This window comes from Ictidomys tridecemlineatus, chromosome 1 (assembly GCF_052094955.1).
Source record: "Ictidomys tridecemlineatus isolate mIctTri1 chromosome 1, mIctTri1.hap1, whole genome shotgun sequence".
In the NCBI taxonomy this organism is placed as follows: Eukaryota; Metazoa; Chordata; class Mammalia; order Rodentia; family Sciuridae; genus Ictidomys; species Ictidomys tridecemlineatus.
Genome location: NC_135477.1, coordinates 134421622 through 134440754, shown reverse-complemented (window position 1 = coordinate 134440754; position 19133 = coordinate 134421622). Strand labels below are relative to the sequence as shown.

The following is a 19133-nucleotide window of genomic DNA, read 5'->3' as shown; positions in this document are numbered from 1 at the left end:
ATGGTAGAGGAAAACACCAGGAAACAGAGATTCCTCTCCCATGGAAGGATATATATATATATATATCTCCATCACAAAAGCATGCACCCAGTGTCCCGCTCCTCTAGCCATACCTTTCCTGCCTACAATTAAAACCCAGTTAATCCCTATGAGGGGATTAATATATTGATTAGGTCAAGGTTCTTAATCATTTCACCTCTAAATTTTTTTGCATTGCCTCACACAAAAGCTTTTGGGGGCACCTTATATCTAAACCATTACAGGTTCTAATTTAAAGATGATTTTTCAAATAAAATACTTTGGAATAACTAGAATAAAATACATCCAACACTATTAAAACTACGAAGGCTGGGGATGTGACTCAAGCGGTAGCACACTCGCCTGGCATGCGTGCGGCTGGGGTTCAATCCTCAGCACCACATACAAACAAAGATGCTGTGTCCGCCAAAAACTAAAAAAAAAAAAAATATTAAAATTTTTTCTCTCTCTCTCTTTAAAAAAAATATTAAAACTATGAAATGTTGCTGAGAGACATGAAATAAGATCTAAATAAATGGATAGCTATACCATGAACATGGATTGGAGATCCAACATTGCTAAGATATCTGTTCTCTCCAAATTGATCTGTAGATACAACAAAATATCAAACATATGCCACTAGATATTTCTTTGGTAAAAATATATACTTTGTGTGTGGGTGAATGGGTGTGGTGGTGAGGATTACCCAGGGATACTTTATCACTGAACTATATCTCCATACCTCCCCATTCTTTTTTAACTTACTAAGGATCTTACTAAGTTGCTGAGGATCGTCTTGAATTTATGAGCTTTCTGCCTCAGCTTACCAAGTTGCTGGGATTATGGGTATGCATCACTGCATCTGATTAGACAGACTAATTCTAAAATTTATATATAAATGCAAAAGACCAGGAAAGGAACCAGGAGGGGTATAGGAGGGACAATAGAATTAACTGGACATAACTTCCCTATTCTTGTATTTATTTACTTTTTAATTTTTTTTGTTGTCAATGGACATTTACTTTATTTATTTATATGTGATGCTGAGAATCGAACGCATGCTAGGCAAGTGCTCTACCACTGAGCCACAACCCCAGACCCTATCCTTGTATTTAAATACACTACCAGAGTAACTCCACATCATGTACAACCACAATAGGATTTTAATTAGAATAAATTATACTCCCTGTATGTGTAATATACCAAAATACATTCCACTGTTACATATGTCTAAAAAGAACAAATAAAAAATAAATAAACGCAAAGGACCTAGAATAGCCAAAGCAAATTTATTTTTATTTATTTTGGTATTGAGGATTTAACACAGGGGTGCTTTGCTATTGAGCTACAACCCCAGTTCTTTTTATTTTCTGAGATAAAGTCTCACAAAGTTGTTGACAATGTTACTAAGATGCTGAGGCTGGCCTCAAACTTGCAATCCTCTTGCTTCAGCCTCCTGAGTGGCTAGGATTACCACCATACCTCACAACACCCCACTAAGAAAAGCAAATTTAGAAGACTAACAACACCTCAATCCAAGTTTACTCTAAGCTACAGTTATTAAAATAGTGTGCTGCTACTAGCTTTAAGATAGAAAAAGAGCAGAACAGAATAGGGAGTTCAAAAATAGACTCAGATGCTCCAATTATTTTGTTTGTTTGTTTGTTGATTGGTTGGTTGATTTGTTTTTTTAGAGCTGGGGATTCAACCCAGGGCCTCATTCATGATAAAGTACATGCTCTACCAACCCTAGCCATCAGATGATTTTTTTTTTCCCAACAAGTAAGTAGCTATCCAATGGGGAAAAGAAAGTATTTTCAATAAATGGTGCTCAGATAACAGATACATATGGAGAAAAAAAGAAAACAATCTCTGTATGTTCCAGAAAACCTGGTTCCAACATATAAGAACCAGTGCTGAGGTGCTAGAAAAACCAAAGAAAGAGGCTGACATCCAGGATTGCACAGAGTGCAGTTTATTGGGAACTTTCTGACAAAAGCATGGTCTTAGGTGGCAGCAAGACCAGTGGATCCCAACAATTGGGTCAAAAGAGGAGGTTTATTTAATAGGACAAAAGAGAATTCATCCAAGTCAGAATGTATTGAGTTTATCACAACCTAATATCAAGGAGATACATTCCTGGTGCTGATGGTACCAGGATCTAGTCATAAAGCCCCATATGTTTTTATGGTTTTATTCATGCTAGGAAACTGAAGGTTACTCAGGGACAAACCATGACAGTAAAATCTCAAGGTGACTTTGGTCTGGTTAAGCTGAATCCTGGTACTATATCACAACATAGACATATTGAGATGGATCAGAATCTCTCTTTTTTTTTTTTTTTCTTACAATGCAGGATGGAACACAAGGCCTTGTGTATGCTAGGCAAATACTCTACCACTAAGCTATGCTGAGCTATACTCTCAGCCACAATAAATTTTTGTTTTTTTCCCTTCTTACTGGGGAATGAACCCAGTAGGTTCTACCACTGAGCTCCACTCTCAGTCCTATTTATTTTATACTAGGGATTAAACCCAAGGTCACTTTATCTTGGAGTTACTTCCCCAGCCACTTTACTTTTTTTTTTTTTTTCCTTTTTGAGATAGGATCTTGCTAAATGGCTGAGGCTGATCAAACTTGCAATCTTCTTGCTTCTGCCCCCAGAAAAGCTGGGATTACAGGCGTGTGCCCACCATGCCAAATTTCTATTTTGGGGGGTTTGGGTTTTTTTTGTTGTTGTTGTTTATTGTTGTTGTGGCTGACACTGAGAATTGAACCCAGGGGCACTTTAAACACTGAGTTACATCGCCAGTATTTTGTATTTTGAAACAGGGTCTCAATAAATTGCTTATGGCGTGCTAAATTGCTAAACTTGCAATCCTCCTGCCTCAGCCTTCCAAGTCCTTAGGATTATAGGCGGAAGCCACTCTAATAAATATTTCTTGATCACCTGCCATGCGCACAAAGTAACTGGGAGAGACATGGCGGGGGAGGTGGGGAGTGAATAAAACAGACTCAAGGGAAAACTCAAGTGCAAATTTAAAAATACAACTATCAGTGCCACGAAGAAAACCATGAGTTCAAGAATGACATTACCCTGTTTTACTTAGGGTGGCTAAAGAAGGTTAAGACCTCTCTGCGGTGAAATTTGATCAAAAACCAGAATACTGTGAGAGAACCATCTTTGTAAGGCGCGGGTGGCCCGGGAGGCCAGTGAGTCCAGGCAGGAGAACAGCAATAGCAAAGGCCTTTAGCCTGGAAAATAAAGGGTGTCCCGAGCAGCACCAAGGGCTGGGGAGAGCGAGCGACTGACCCGCGCCATTGGCCACGTGCCCGGACTGCTGGGGCTTGTTTGCCATGCAGAGAACTAGTGTGAGCAGAGAAGCCCCTAGAGGTCGGAAAGGACTGTGACCTCGGGTTACCGTCTGGTCCCTCACTCCTGCCTAAAGCTACAGGTGGAATGGACTGTGGAGGAGCCAGAACAGAAGCGTGGAGGCTCGCTCAGGGCATCCAGGCAAGGAGTGTGAGGACGCGGGAGGAACCGCAGACGACCGCTTTCCCGCACAGGTTTGTGTTTCCACCAAGACAAAGTCAGGAAAAAAAGTCCTGGAGGCATAGGGCGGGTTCGTTTACCCTGAGCTGCAGGGCGCTTCGCCCCACGGACGCGCTGCAGTCTCCGTCCCACTCCCTCTGGCGCGCGGGGACGCCCGAGCCGCGCCTCCAGGCCTTGGCGCCGCCGCCGGAAGTGCTTTTCTGACCCGCCGCGCCGCGCCGCGCCGCTGGAAGATGGCGCTGGAAGCCAGCGACATGGAAGACGGGCAGCTCTCCGACTCGGATTCCGACATGACGGTCGCAGCCAGCGATAGGCCTCTCCAAGTGCCGGTGAGTACAAATCCGGGCGGCCGAAGAATCCGGGCGCGCGGAGCCCCAGCTGCAAGCTTGGCGCGGGCGGCGGGGAGAGGAGGGAGCGCGACGGCCTCCCGGCGGGCGAGCAGAACCAGGGCTTCGTAGTGGGCGCCGGGCGGCTGGGGGCTGTGGGGTGGTTTGGGTCGGGGACGGTGGCAGCGGCCGCGGGGCGTGCGAACACCAGCCGGCAGCGCGCGGCGAAGCGGAGCCCGAGAGCCGTGTGGCCTCCGAGAAGGGCGTGCAGCGGCTCCGGCCTCTCTTCTCAGCCTTCTGAGCTCTGCTATTTTTCTAAGCTTAACCGGCTTCCCCACTCCAGAGCTGTTAGGTTGGTTGGTTTGGAACCTGGGGACAAAGACCCAGCGTTACCTTTGGTGTTTCTTATTGTCCACGGCAGATTGGGAAACTGAGCTCCAAGAAAGAAGCTCATTGCACACCAGGGGGCCTGGTCTTAAGTCTTCCCACCGAGCCTAGCTTTGTCCTACAGTACCGTGACATTAGGTTTTGTCTTTTCTAAGTGGGAATTTGTTGTGAATCCCCCGGTGCTAGGTAGCTACCTCTTTGAGAGGTCTTTGGTGCCAAGCTGCCAGCGTTCAAATCCCAGCCGCTCCACTGTCTAACCCGCGGGTTATTTAGCTTCACTATTTAGGTGCCGTTATCAGTAGAGTTGTGAAGATTGGATGAAGCATACCGCACACAGTCATGCTCCAGAAGTGTTAGCTTCTGTTATTATTGGAAAGTAGAGAGGCTATCCTCTTACTCACTTAATCACTTCCACCCCCATTTCTAGCATATAGTAGTTGAACAAATACTTAATCGATTTAGTGTTTAGTACAAAAAGCAAAAGTCAAACACAAAGAGTTGGGAGAAATAAGTTCAAATGTTGTTTAGCACAGTAGGGTGACTATAGTTAATGTATATTTCAAAAAAGCTACAAGCAGCCAAGTGCAGCGTTGCATGCCTTAATACCAGCTACTCAGGAGGCTACAAGAAGGATCAAAAATTCAAGGCCGGCCATCTCTAAATTTAAAAAGGCTAGGATGTACTTCAGTGGTAGAGTCCTTGCCTAGCATGTGCAAGATCCTAGGTTCAATCCCCAGTAAAGGGTGGGGGAGAATAACTAGGAGAGGATTTTGAATATTTGACCACAAAGAAATGATCAATATTTGAGTTGAATATGCTAATTACTCTAATCTGAATGTACCCAGAGTATGGGTGTGTCTAGACATCATATTAAACCCCATAAGATTGTACAATTATTATTCTAAAATGAAAAAGTGACTTATTTTGCATCTAAATGTCTTACAAAATTGAAACCAGGATTATTTTGTTTTTTAATCTCTTTCGAGTTGTTTTATATAAATTGGCCTGTGACTTGGTTAACTTAATGCCATGAAATCGGCGGTTTTGAAAGTATTGGTTAGAATTTTTCCTCTTAGGAGTTCACCATCTACTCTAAAAGGAGTACAGTCACAGAACCATCCATATAAGGGAAGTTGTGTCCAAATTTAAGATAGGTATCTTTGGAAATAGATAACAAATCCTGCCACTAACAATTACTGTGTATATCATTTTCACACATTCTGGTCATAACTGAAAAGATTGAAATCTTTTAAAGGTGAGAATTGAAAGCTTTGGTAAATTTCTAGGAAACCTTTTAAAACAAAGTGATGCTTTAGCTGTGGAAATTAAATTTGTGGCTTTAAAATTAGCAGATTTCCTGGGGCACAGTGGTGCACATGAGGCTGAGACAGGAAGATCTCATTCAAAGCCAGCCTCAGCAAAAGTGAGGCGCTAAGGAATTGAGACCCTGTCTCCAAATAAAATACAAAATAGTGCTGGGGTTGTGGCTCAGTGGTCATGTGCCTCTGAGTTCAATCCTTGGTTAACCTGCCATCCCCCATCCCCTCATCAGCAATTTCATGTGGAATTTTGGAAAAGTGGGGACTGGATTGATTTCAGAAATGTCTTTGGAGATGAGTTTTGTTTCAGAATACTTCAGATGAATCTAAATGAGTTTTTAAAAATAACTCATGGTGGGTAGAGTTGCTATGTTTTATGGAATTGACTCTATTTTCTCTCACTTGCAGAAAGTGCTAGATGGGGACAGTGCTGTGAGGTCCTTCCAGAGCACTGCAACAGCCTGTGTACCAGTGTCACATTATCGGACTGTTAAAAGTGTGGATTCAAGTGAAGAGAGTTTTTCTGATTCAGATGATGATAGCTCTCTTTGGAAACGCAAGCGTCAGAAGTGTGTTAATCCTCCTTCCAAATCGGAGCCTTTTCAATTTGACCAGAACAGTGAGAAACCACCTGTTGGTGGGGCAAAGAAAGTTAACAACATATGGGGTGCCGTACTACAGGAACAGAATCAAGATGCAGTGGCCACTGAACTTGGTATCTTGGGAATGGAGGGCACTATTGACAAAAGCAGACAATCTGAAACCTACAATTATTTACTTGCTAAGAAACTTAAAAGGGAATCTCAAGAATGTACAAAAGAACTAGATAAAGAACTAGATGAATATATGCACAGCAGCAAAAATATGGAGTCAAGGGAAGAGGAAAATGGGCAAGGTCATCTGAAAAGGAAACGGCCTGTCAAAGACAGAGTAGGGTACAGACTAGAAATGAACTATAAAGGCCGATATGAGATCACAGAAGAAGATTCTCAAGAGAAAGTGGCTGATGAAATTTCTTTCAGGTAAGCATTTAAATTTGACCTATAAATGAACATTTGACCAGATATCTTCTGTTTACAGGACATAAATGCAAAATGCTTTAATAATGATGTTCCTTTTTGAGACTTTTTTTTAATTTGTGGAATTAACTAGGCTTATTTGATTATCTGAATACATTTATTTTCTTAAATTTGGACAGGCCTGGTAGGATAATTTGTATATACTTTCATGAACTTTTATTTAGTGCTGTATAGCTCTTTAAATAAAACATTTTTGGGCTGGGGATGTAATGAAATGGTGGAGTACCTGCCTAGCATGCACAAAGCCCATTTATTTATTATTTTTATGTGGTACTAAGGATCGAACCCAGAGCCTCACACATGCCAGGCAAGCGCTCTACCACTGAGCCACAACGCAGCCCACCAGAAAACATTTTTTAAACTCATGTATTAAGTGCTCATTTGTGATTCTTATTTTATTGAGATATATTTTACATTTGATAATATTCACTCATTTTCTTTTTTTTTGCGGACACAACATCTTTGTTTGTATGTGGTGCTGAGGATCGAACCCGGGCCGCACGCATGCCAGGCAAGCGCGCTACCTCTTGAGCCACATCCCCAGCCCTCACTCATTTTCAAGTGTTGGAGTTTGGCAATACTTGGGATTGAACCCAAGAGTACTCCACAATTGAGCTGTGTCCCCAGCATTTTTTATTTTGAGACAAGGTCCTACTAAGTTGCCAGTGCTTGTCTTAGCAATGCAATCCTCCTGCCTCAGCCTCCCCAAGTTGCTGGGATTATAGGTGTGTGCTTAATGCCATGAAATAAAGATAAACCTAAAAGTTGGTTTTCCTACTTTTAAAACCTTTCCATAACTCAGTAAGATCTTTCATATTTGTATGTCCATTTACAATTAATCATTGCTCATTTCCAGACAACTACTAATCTATTTTCTGTTTTTACATATGTGCCTTTTCTGGACAAATGGAATCATATATGTGTTCTTATGATTGGTTTCTTTCACTTAGTGAAGTGTTTTTGAGAATGATACATGTTATATAGCAATCAGTACTTAATTCCCTTTTAGATCTGTATATGTCCATGTCCGATGGATATGAATATTTCACTTTTGGCTATCATTAAATACATTTTCATTTCTTTTAGGTAAATACCTAGGAGTAGAATTGCTTAGTGGGTGGTAAATTTATAAGTCATGTGTTTTTCACAAGCTTTGTGTTTTGTTTTTAATTGATTGATTAAACCCAGGGCCTTACACATGCTAGACAATCACTGTACCATTGAGCTACATAACCCAGCCCATTTTTTAATTTTTTATTTTGAGACAAGGTTTCAGTAAATTGCCCAAGCTGGCCTCAAATTTGTAGTATTCCTGCCTCAACCTCCTGAGAAGCTGGATCATAGATGTGTGCCATCATGCCTGGCTTGATCCTATCCAGTTTAAAGCTCCCAGATATCTCTGGAATTAGGAAAACCAACTTTTAGGTTTATCTTTTTTGAACTCAGGCTTATATTCACCTTGCTGCGTGTGTATATATGTATTTTGAAATCTGCCATAATCCAGTAAAGCAAATAAAAATGTCAAGTATAAGACTTGATATGGAACCCTGAAGTTACTGTCTCTTTGCATGACCCCAAATTAGGTGTTTCCATGTCAGTGACTCAGTTAATTATTGAATATTTAGAAAAGCAAATGTTATTAGAATAGGGATTTGATTCTAGTTAAGGGCTATACTGGTGACTAAAGTAGATTTCATCAACAACAAATAAAAGGTTAAATTTACTTTGTTTCTTTTCAGGTTACAAGAACCAAAGAAAGATCTGATAGCCCGAGTAGTGAGAATAATTGGGAACAAAAAGGCAATTGAACTTCTAATGGAAACTGCAGAAGTCGAACAAAATGGTGGCCTTTTTATAATGGTAAGACTGATTCACAGTTTGTATTTTAGAATTGTTTGTCATGTTTTTTTCACCCTAGAAAGTGAACTTCCCTCTTTTGGACCTCTTACTTACCATACATTATTGCAATGTGTTTCAGACAAAATTAACAGTGAGAACTAAATATAAAAGTTTGGCACCCTCTTGTTTTCAATTAATACTTTCCTTACAAAAAAACATAAATTGTAGTCTGTTATTAGGAAGTTGACAACATATCCCTATATGATTCATTAAAGGTAGCACCTAAAATTTTAAGACAGGAGTCTGGTAGGAGTCTAGAAGTGTGAATTTTGAGAACATAGATCTTGAAATACAACTTTGCAACTGCAATTTGGTTTAATTATACGACTGCTTAGAGTCTCAGTTCCCTTAGGTATAAAATGAAGATTAACCTGTGTCAAGATGTGATAGTAGAGATGTCTGTGAAGAAGGGTCCAAGCAGGGTTCTTGGCATATGTGACAGAAAAGAATTTCAGCACAAACCAGACAGAGGCATAAACAGAGGTTTATTTAGGAAGTCGATATACATTCAAGGGAGAATATGGGCTGTGTAAAGTGAGAAATAGCTCTGACTTGGGCTGGGGATCCAATATTTAAGGGCTATATCAGGGGCTGGACCGGAGGTGCATCCAGGGTGAGGGTGCACAATTTTGTGCCAGTTTTCCATACGTTTTCATATTTCCCTCATTTTACAGAGGCGTGATGCTCAAGATTTACAACTATGCTCTCTAACCCTTCAGTGGCTTGTGGGTATTTCCTTTAAGATTCAATATCTATCAATCTGTCTGTCTCTCTCTCTCTCTCTCTCTCTCTCTCTCTCTGTCTCTCTCTGTCTCTCTCTCTCTCTCTGTCTCTCTCTCTCTCTCTCTCTCTGTCTCTCTCTCTCTCTCTCTCTATCTGTCTGTCTCTCTCTCTCTCTCTCTCTCTCTTCTAAATCCCTATCTCAGTAAGGATTTTACAGTGGCACGGGGATTAAACCCAGGACCTCTCAAATTGCCATGTTAAGTGCTCTTGTCCTGAGCTACAACCCCAGCCCTGATTCATGCATTCTTAAATTCACTATTGTTATGTTATAAAGCCCAGACAGATTTACAGTGATCCATTTATATTACAATATCATGGGTGGTGGAGACCAAAAGGAAAAAATCTGAAATAGCTCCTGGGGTAGGGGAGCAATAAAGAAAGTGGAGAAACACTGTTTACTGTTTCAGAATGATGAAAAGAGCACATCTGGCCAGGGCCTGATCACAGGCAGTGGCAGTTCTAGAATGGTTTTGCAGATCTCATTCAATTCAGATTACACCACAGGGTGAAGATCTGAGTGTGAATGGTTTCCCTCTTGTTATTCCTGGTTTGTAATTTATTTTTATCCAGTTCTCACAGCACAAGAGAGTAGATCAATAGTATGCTATGGAAATGAAGAGAAAGAAACAAATTAGAGAGTTAGCAGCATTGGCTGAGGAAATAGCCTGTCAACATAAATTACAGAAGTCAACAACAAAACAAATTTTAATAATCATGAATACACTGACATACCTGTTTATGTCACTATTAAGGTTCTTTGAGGGCTGGGGCTGTAGCTCAGTGGTAGAGCACTTGCCTTGCACGTGTGAGGCACTGGGTTCGATTGTTAGCACCACAGAAAAATAAATAAATAAATAAATATTAAAAATAGGAAAGTTCCTTTCTTCTGCTGGACTGCATTTCTTGTTAAAAGGGACAGGGGTGTTCTTTTATGTAAAGATTGGGTATTTCAATATTGTAATAAAATTTTGTGTTCCATTGAACTAATGGCAAATGTACAAAATGTTAAGAAGGTACAAATTGAGATTCACTTCCTTTTGATACATTCTTTCTTTGAACAATTATTGATTGAGGACTGCCATGTGCCAAGCCTATTCTAGAACAGGAAGCTTATGTTGTAGTTGAGGGTGAGAGGAAAATAGTCTATAAACCACAAATATAATAACTTCAAATGAACCAGAATGTGATATATCCATGGAAAAAGAAATAGATCAAATGGAAGTATAGGAAGTATCTATTAAACGCCAAAATTGATCAAATGGAGGTAATAGAAAGTCACTATTAAATAGGAGTGGTTAGGTTAGAAATTTGAACAAAGACTTGAAGAATGTGAAACAGTACTACAAAAAGAACAGGCCAAGTAGAAGTAACAGCCATGTTAGAAGTGAAAGCTACTTAGCAGACTAGAAATAGGGTAAAGTAAGCTATTGCTTGCTTTGGGTACAAAATTTGATGGAGTGCCAAAAAATTCAGTAATCAAGACAAATGATATTTTAATGCAATATTATCAAAAATTAAAATTAATATACAGAATTTTAAGTGAAGATAGTCTTCAACTTTGTCCTTGGAAGATTCAGTTGTCTCTCATCATCCTAATCTCTTCCTGGTACCTGGTTTGAACAAAGGATCTTTGCAACTAGAGCAGAGTGCTTTAGAGAAGTGGGATATAAGGTCAGAGAGGTAATGTGCAACAAGATCTAGTGGGGCATCATTTGCACCTTAAAGAATTTGGCTTTTATTTTTAATGAAATAGCTATTTATTTATTTATTTATTTATTTATTTATGGGATGGGTACTAGGGATTTCACCCAGGAGGACTTTACCACTGAGTTACATCCACCAGCGCCCCCCCCCCTTTTTTTTGAGACAGGGTTTCACTAAGTTGCTTAGGATCTTGCTCAGTTGCTGAGGCTAGCCTTGAACTTGAGATCCTCCTGTCTCAGCTTCCCCAGTTGCTGGGATCACAGGTGTGTACCATCACATCTGCTATGAAATAGCTCTTAAAGAGTTTTGAATAGATGACATAAGCAATTCTGTTGAGAATAGACTGAAGGGGATGGTGGATAAGGGTGGAAGCAGTAAAGGTGTCTTAAGAGGCTAATAATGCAGGTGAGAGATAATGTGGGTAGGACCACAGTGATAACTCTGGCATGGAAAAAAGTGGTCAGATTCTAGGTGACACCAACAGGATATTCCAACAAATTAGATGGAAAATGTAAGAAAAAGAGAGCCGCAGGGCTGGGATTGTAGTTTAGTGGTAAAGTGGTTGCCTAGCATGTGTGTGGCACTGGGTTCGATTCTCAGCACCATATATAAATAAATAAAATAAAGAGAGTCCCCTTTTTTCCCCCGTAAAAAAGTACCAGGGATTGAACCCAGAGTTACTTAACCACTGAGCTATATCCCCAGTCTTTTTTGTTTTTTTATTTTGAGACAGGGTCTCACTAAGTTGTTTAGGGCCTCAGTAAGTTGCTGAGGCTGGCTTTAAACTTGTGATCCTCCTGTCTTAGCTTCCTGAGCTGCTGGGATTACAGGTGTGCACCACTGTACCTGGCTCTTCATTCTTTTTAAAGTTGCCAATGACTGGTGGCATTATAGTTTTTTATTTCTGTTATATTACATGTGTACCCACACACTCACATATGTTGGTCTCATTATTTGTTGATTTTATATTTGCATATTTGCCTACTTGCTAAAAGTTATTTATAAATTCAAAATCAATATTAGTAGTTTGTTTTTACAGTTATTTATAGATATGCAGAGTGATCAAAAAAAATTGAATTTGCCCAGTGCATACATTCCCAGCCTAAGGTGAATGAGGCAACACTCTGCATCTTTCAACTCTAATTGTGTAAGCAAGAGTCCTTTTCAATGTCTTTTTATTTAGTGCCATGCTTTCCACACTATTGTGCTTCACATTTCTGGTGAGTCAGCTGTTTAAAATGCACCCCCACCCCCACCCTCTCAAGCTGAGCATAGCAGTACATACTGATAATCCCAGCTATTCATAAGCTTGAATCAGGAGAATTGCAAGTTTGAGTCCAGCCTTGGCAACTTAGTGAGACTCTGTCTCAAAATAAAAAAGAAAGGGGGGATGAGTTGTGGTATAGTGGTTAAGCACCCTTGGGATCAATCCCCAGTACCAAAAAAAGCACCCCCATCCCTCAGGGGTAGTGCTGGGTGCTTCTGTGACTTGCCTTACAGGGAAAATATGTGTTAGATAAGCTTCATTTAGGCATGATTTATGTAGTGTGGTCAGCCATGAGTTCAATGTTAATGAATACATTTATTTCTGTGTGTGTATGTGCCATGCTGAGGATTAAACCCAGGGCCTTATGTTTGTTAAACATGCTTTCTACCACTGAGCTATACCTTCAGCTCCAGTAGTATATTTTAAATAAGATGTCTTTATAAACATACTCAAATATGACAAAGCTACATGTTGATCCATTGACAAACAGGTTGTGTCAGTGGCTTGCACAAACAACCACTTATTTTCTCTCTATTTCATTATTTGCTAATTCAGTGTTTGGAGCAACTTGAAAGAATATAACTACCATGAATAGTGAGAAGCATGCAATGGGTGGCATATTCCTGTAATCCCAGTGATTTAGGAGGTTAGGTCAGGAGTATCACAAGTTCAAGATGAGCCTCAGCAATTTAGGCCCTTAGCAACTTAGCAAGACTCTTAACTCAAGTTAAAAAATTAAAAAGGCTAAGGATGTGACTCGGTGATAAAGTTTCCTGGGTTCAGTCCCCCAGTACTTAAAAAAAAGGTAAAAAAGCAACTGTTTTTCTCTATGTATCCTATCATTATGTATACTTAAATCTTTAATTAATTAATCATAGTGTAAGACATGAGGTATTAATAAATTTTCCTATATGGCTCAGATTGGAGATACTATTATATATTAAATTCTCAAATATTTGACTCTATTTCTGGATTTTCTATTCTATTACATTTATCCTTTTAGTTTTATTACCACTCTATTAATTATTGAAGTTTTATGATATATTTTAATATCAGAATATGGACCGATTTGTCCAGATGGCAGATAAAAGCAGAAAATCCAGTCATTTTAAGAGTCAGAATTAGGGGCTGGGGATGTGGCTCAAGCGGTAGCATGCTCGCCTGGTATGCGCACGCCCCTGGGTTCGATCCTCAGTACCACGTACAGATAAAGGTGTTGTGTCCGCCGAAAACTAAGAAATAAATATTTTTTTAAAAAATTCTCTCTCTCTCTCTCTCTCTCTCTCTCTCTCTCTCTCTCTCTCTCTCTCTCTCTCTCTCTCTCTCCACTTGTCTCTTAAAAGATACATTGGTTGGGCTGGGGATGTGGCTCAAGCGGTAGCGCGCTCGCCTGGCATGCGTGCGGCCCGGGTTCGATCCTCAGCACCACATACCAACAAAGATGTTGTGTCCGCCGAGAACTAGAAAATAAATAATAAAAATTCTCTCTCTCTCTCTCTCTCACTCTCCTCTCTCACTCTCTCTTTAAAAAAAAAAAAAAAAAGATACATTGGCTATTCCTTGGACAAGTCTAGTTTGAGGACTGGGGACGGAAACTCACTTGTAGAGCACTTGTGACACATTCAAGGCCATGAGTTCAGTTCCTAGCACTGAAAAAAAAAAAAGAAGAAAAGGAAAGAAAAGTCGTATGTAGTTCACAGTTTGTTTTGTTTATTTTTTGTAGAATGGTAGCCGAAGAAGAACACCAGGTGGAGTTTTTCTGAATCTCCTAAAAAACACCCCAAGTATCAGTGAAGAACAAATTAAGGTAATGATAATGTTCTTGGCTTTGAAGCTCCATTGTGATTTCACCTCTGCTCACTCAGCCTCTGGGTTTGCTTTCCAACTTCATCACCTGCTCTGCCTTAAATGGACCAATTTTGTCATTGTACATTTTGTGAAGGCTTGCCTCCTCTTTTTCTTCCCTTTCAGAGCCAAGATCGAGATTTTTAGTCCTGTTCTCTTAGCATGTAATTATTTTTCCAATCATCCTAAAATTTTTTATTAATGGACATTTTTAAACATGCAGAATAGATGGAGTAATAAGATTAATGCCCATATATTCTCTACCAAAATGACATTGATGGTTGATGTTTCATGTCCATCCCCTCCCAGTACTAGGACTGGAACACAGAGCATTGTACATCTGAGATACATCCCCAGCCCTTTTTAAAATATGTAATTTTGAAGCCAAGTGTGAATGTGCACACCTATGATCCCAGCAACAGAGGAAGCTGAGGCAGGAGGATCCCAAGTGTGAGGTCAGCCTCTGAAACTTAGGCTCTGTCTGAACATAAAAAATGAAAAGGGCTGGAAATATGGCTCAGTGATAAAGAGCACTGAATTCAATCCCCAGTGCCAGAAGAAAAATTTTGAGTTTAAGTTGCCCAGCCTGGTCTCTAATTAGTGATATTCCTGCCTCAACTTTCCAAGTCACTGAGATAACAGGTATGCAATGCCATGGCTGTCTTATTTTGACATTCCTGCTTTACCTATTGAATTTCTTTTTGTTTCATTTGGAAATAAGTAGCAAACATCATGATGTTCAGCCTCATTATTTCAACAACCATGTCCTAAGATCCAATATTGAGACCTTGTTCCAATTTTCTGAGTTGTCCTAATAATTTATTTTATATTTTCCACCTCAACCAGGATCCAATATAGGTTTCCATGTTCCAGTTATCATATAGGTTTTTTTATATATTTTTTTTTTAATTGTTGGTGGACCTTTATTTTATTTATTTGTATGTAGTGCTGAGAATTGAACTCAGTGCTTCATGCATGTGCACTACCACTGAGCCACAACCTCAGCCCCTCGTATGTTTTGTTGGATTTTTTTTTTTTTTTTTAAGAGAGAGTGTGAGAAATTTTTAGTATTTATTTTTTAGTTATCAGCGGACACATCTTTGTTTGTATGTGGTGCTGAGGATCGAACCCGGGCCACACACATGCCAGGCAAACGGCGCTACCGCTTGAGCCACATCCCCAGCCCTGTTTTGTTGTTTTTAATCCCGCATTTTCCTCCCTTGTCATTTAAAACCTTTTGAATGATGGTTATTTAATAGAATGTTAGTTTATCCTATTAATGTTCTGGTGATTATCTCCTTGTGACTTTTTTTCCATTTTTTCCTCCATCTTTTGATATTTCTTATGAACTGGAAGGTGTTTTGTTTTGGTTTTGTTTGTTTGGTTTTTGGTACCAGGGATAGAACAGTGGCACTTAACCACCAAGCCACATTCCCAACCCTTTTTTGTTAGAGACAGGGTCTCACTGAGTTGCCTAGGGCCTCAGCCTCCTGAACTACTGGGATTACAGGCATGTGCCAGCAAGACAGCTTGAAGGTATTCTTGACAATTTTTGTGTTCCTGAGAATTCGTTATGTGAGTATTATTATACATTGGGGGGTTTTCAGAATTCAAAATTTGATATTATTTAATTTTTTAATTATGGAACATGATTTGCTTTTATCATTTATGGTTTTATTTGTTTTTGTTTGAGTGAACTTGTAATTACTTCAGTTTTTAGAAAATAACAAAGTTCATAAATAAATAAAAGTTTAGTTGTCATTTTTTAAAGGCACAGCCTAACAGTCTCCCTTTATAAAACAGTATGTAGTCAGGTTCTTTACTTGATGAATATGGGATGCAAAAATATTTCCCTTAGATTTTCTTTTGTCAGCATTTATTGTGAGAGTATGTTGCAACAATATTTCTTTGGGCCATTCCCTGCTTTATTCTATTAAATCCATAGCCTGTAGGAATGAAGTTCCTTTTTAGAAAGGATTGCCATCTTTGAAGGGAAAGGGGAACTTTATAAAATTACTGTATTGCCAAGCAGTATTCTACTTGACATTTTTTCTGTGAAGATGCTTACTGTGCTTCCACATAAAATGAAAATACTTCAGGAAGCTTATTATTATCTTTATACTTGACAAGTACACTCTTAAAAAATGCCAAATTATTAAACTTTTGTGAAGGCGGTATAAATAGATTTTTAAGGATATAGATCTGAGCCAGACATGGTAGCACATGCTTATAATCTCAGAAGCAGAGGCTGAGGCAGGAGGACTGCAAGTTCAAGGCCAACCTCAGCAACTTAGTGAGACCCTGTCTCAAAATAGAAAATAAAAAGGACTAGGGATGTAACTCACTGCTTAAGTGCCCCTAGGTTCAATCCCTGGTACTAGGGGAAAAAAGAAAAGAAAAAGAATATAGATTTGGAGAAATTATATGAGTTCAGACCTTCCCCCCAACCCCACCATGTCAGAGGTGGAACCCAGGGCCTCACATGCCAGGCAAACACTCTACCGCTTAGCTGAGCTACATGCACCCCCCCAGTCTTGAGTTTAGACCTTGTACTTTCTCATGTTAGCTCTGTAATCTTTCGCCTTTTTTTTTTTTTTTCTCTCTGAAAAAAGAGATAGTATACCTACCTCATAAAGTTTTTGTGAGGATAAAATTAGTTAATGTGTGAAGTTTTTAGCATGACTGGCATATAAAAATATTCACTTAGTAAATGATAGCTAGCCTACTTTTGAATTCACCTTTGTAGCTCTTCTGTTCTTTTTCTTATCCTCTTTCTGAACACTCATTCTGAACTTTTTCCTTTATCCCCTTTATTGCAAAGTTCTTTACTCCTTCCTTTGCTAATATGTGCTACTTGTAACTATTTAGCATAAATTTTAGGAGTGAGTCCCCTTTATCTCACCATTCTCCATAGTACTTTTTATAAATAAGGCATTCGTACTTTGTGTACTTTAGAGAATGATAGGGACAGACTTGGATACAAATTTTAGGAGTCCTTTCCCAGAGGATAATAGGGTTTCAGAAGTGTATCCATCTATACCAACTTCCTTTTAAACCTTCCCTGTCTTACTGTAGTTCATTTGGCCTTCTCTTTAAATCCATGATCTAATTTGATTTCTCTTTATCTCTGCATAGTTATCTGTATCAAATTTCCCACATTATTTTTTTTCTTTTTCATATAATATTTTATTATTTTGTTCTGTGCATTGAATCCAGGGACATTCATTCTACCACTGAGCTACATCCTCAACCTCTCCTCCTTTTTTGGGTAGGGGGTGCTGGAGATTGAACTCAAGGGCACTCGACCACTGAGCCACACCCCCAGCCCTGATTTGTTTTTTTTTGTTGTTGTTGTTTTTTGTTTTTTGGGGTGGGGGGTACTGGAGATTGAACTCAGGAGCACTGGAGCACTGAGCCACATCCCAGCCCTATCTTTGTGTTTTATTTAGAGACAGGGTCTCACTGAGTTGCTTAGTGCCTAGTTGTTGCTGGGGCACCACTGGGATTATAGACATGCACCACTGCACCTGGTTTTTTATTCTGAGATAGGGTTTTGCTAAATTGCCCAGACTGTCCATGAATTTGCAATATGCTGCCTCAGCCTTTTGAGTCTCTGGGATTAGAGGCATGTGCAGTGGCTCACGGTTTGATTTCTTAGCATGAACATTACATAAGTTAGAATGACATTTCAAAGTTAGTAAATCTTTATTCCAAAGGCTTCTGTTTTGTTGTGATCAATTACATTTTACTTAAACTCGAAACAACATGATTTTTGTATTATATCTTTTCATTTAGAAAACCTGACTGTAGACTTGATATGTTCAGGTGGAATAAGTATGATTCATTAAATCCAACACGAGATTGGATTTGAATTATAGCTTCAATCTTTACTTGCAGTCAATACTTACTTAAGATGCTAGACTATGTCTGATAAAGTTTTTCTTTTTTATTATAGGATATTTTCTACATCGAAAATCAAAAGGAATATGAAAATAAAAAAGCTGCTAGGAAAAGGAGGACACAAATATTGGGTAAAAAGATGAAACAAGCCATTAAAAGTTTGAATTTTCAAGAAGAAGATGATACATCACGAGAAACTTTTGCAAGTGACACAAATGAGGCCCTGGCCTCTCTTGATGAGCCACAGGAAGGACATGGTGAAACCAAGTTGGATGCAGAGGAGGCCATTGAGGTTGATCATTCTCACGATTTGGACATCTTTTAAGAACATTTTGGACATTTTGAGGAATAGACCTTTCTAAAATAACATTGTAATAACCCATTTTTATTGAGATTGCTTTGTTTTACTTGCACTGATAAACATGAGAATCAGGAGAAAAGAGAACTGTTTCTTGTTTTAAATAAAAATTAATATATGTGGAGAGATGAATACAATTGATAGAAACATTTAAAGATGGCTTATGTCTGACACTATACAGTATATTACATAGGATTTAATTTTCTCTGTTGCATGTGCTAATTATTAAGAGTATTTTACTAGTTGATAATTGGTTTTGTCCAGGTCATTGTAACACACCACTCAAAAATCTAATTTCTTTTTCTGATTTGTCTGTGGTAAATTATGCTTTGGTTTCAAAACATTCCATTAAAAGATCCAGATGGGACACACATAATTAAGCTGTTACAAATGCATTCAAATTTGTTTTTTTCTATATTGTAAGAACTCTTAGGCAGTTTTAAGGATAGAGACTTAAAAAAGGTTTATATTGAAGGCTCTTCCCTCTTGTTTATGCAGAAGCAAATAAATATCAGAAGCTTTTCAAAGAAGTATTGGTTGTGAATTTGGTGGGTTGTTTGTTGGGTTTTATTTTGTTTCATTCATTTGTTTGTTTTAGGGATTTGTGGTACTCGAGAAAGATACCAGGGATGCTCTATCACTGAGCTACAGCCCCAACCCTTTATTTCTTTATTTTAGAACAGGGTCTTGCTAAG

General features: G+C 39.1%; 1 protein-coding gene across 1 annotated transcript; it reads left to right on the top strand.

Annotated features, from left to right (window-relative positions):
* The first annotated feature begins 3369 nt into the window (after nt 1–3369).
* On the top strand, nt 3370–18968 carry Phax (phosphorylated adaptor for RNA export). The gene is made up of 5 exons (XM_078048185.1): nt 3370–3900; nt 6012–6625; nt 8422–8542; nt 14059–14142; nt 18136–18968. Exons 1-5 carry the CDS (start codon nt 3805–3807, stop codon nt 18403–18405), a joined length of 1185 nt encoding a protein of 394 aa, XP_077904311.1. The 5' UTR covers nt 3370–3804; the 3' UTR covers nt 18406–18968.
* The last annotated feature ends 165 nt before the right edge of the window (nt 18969–19133 follow it).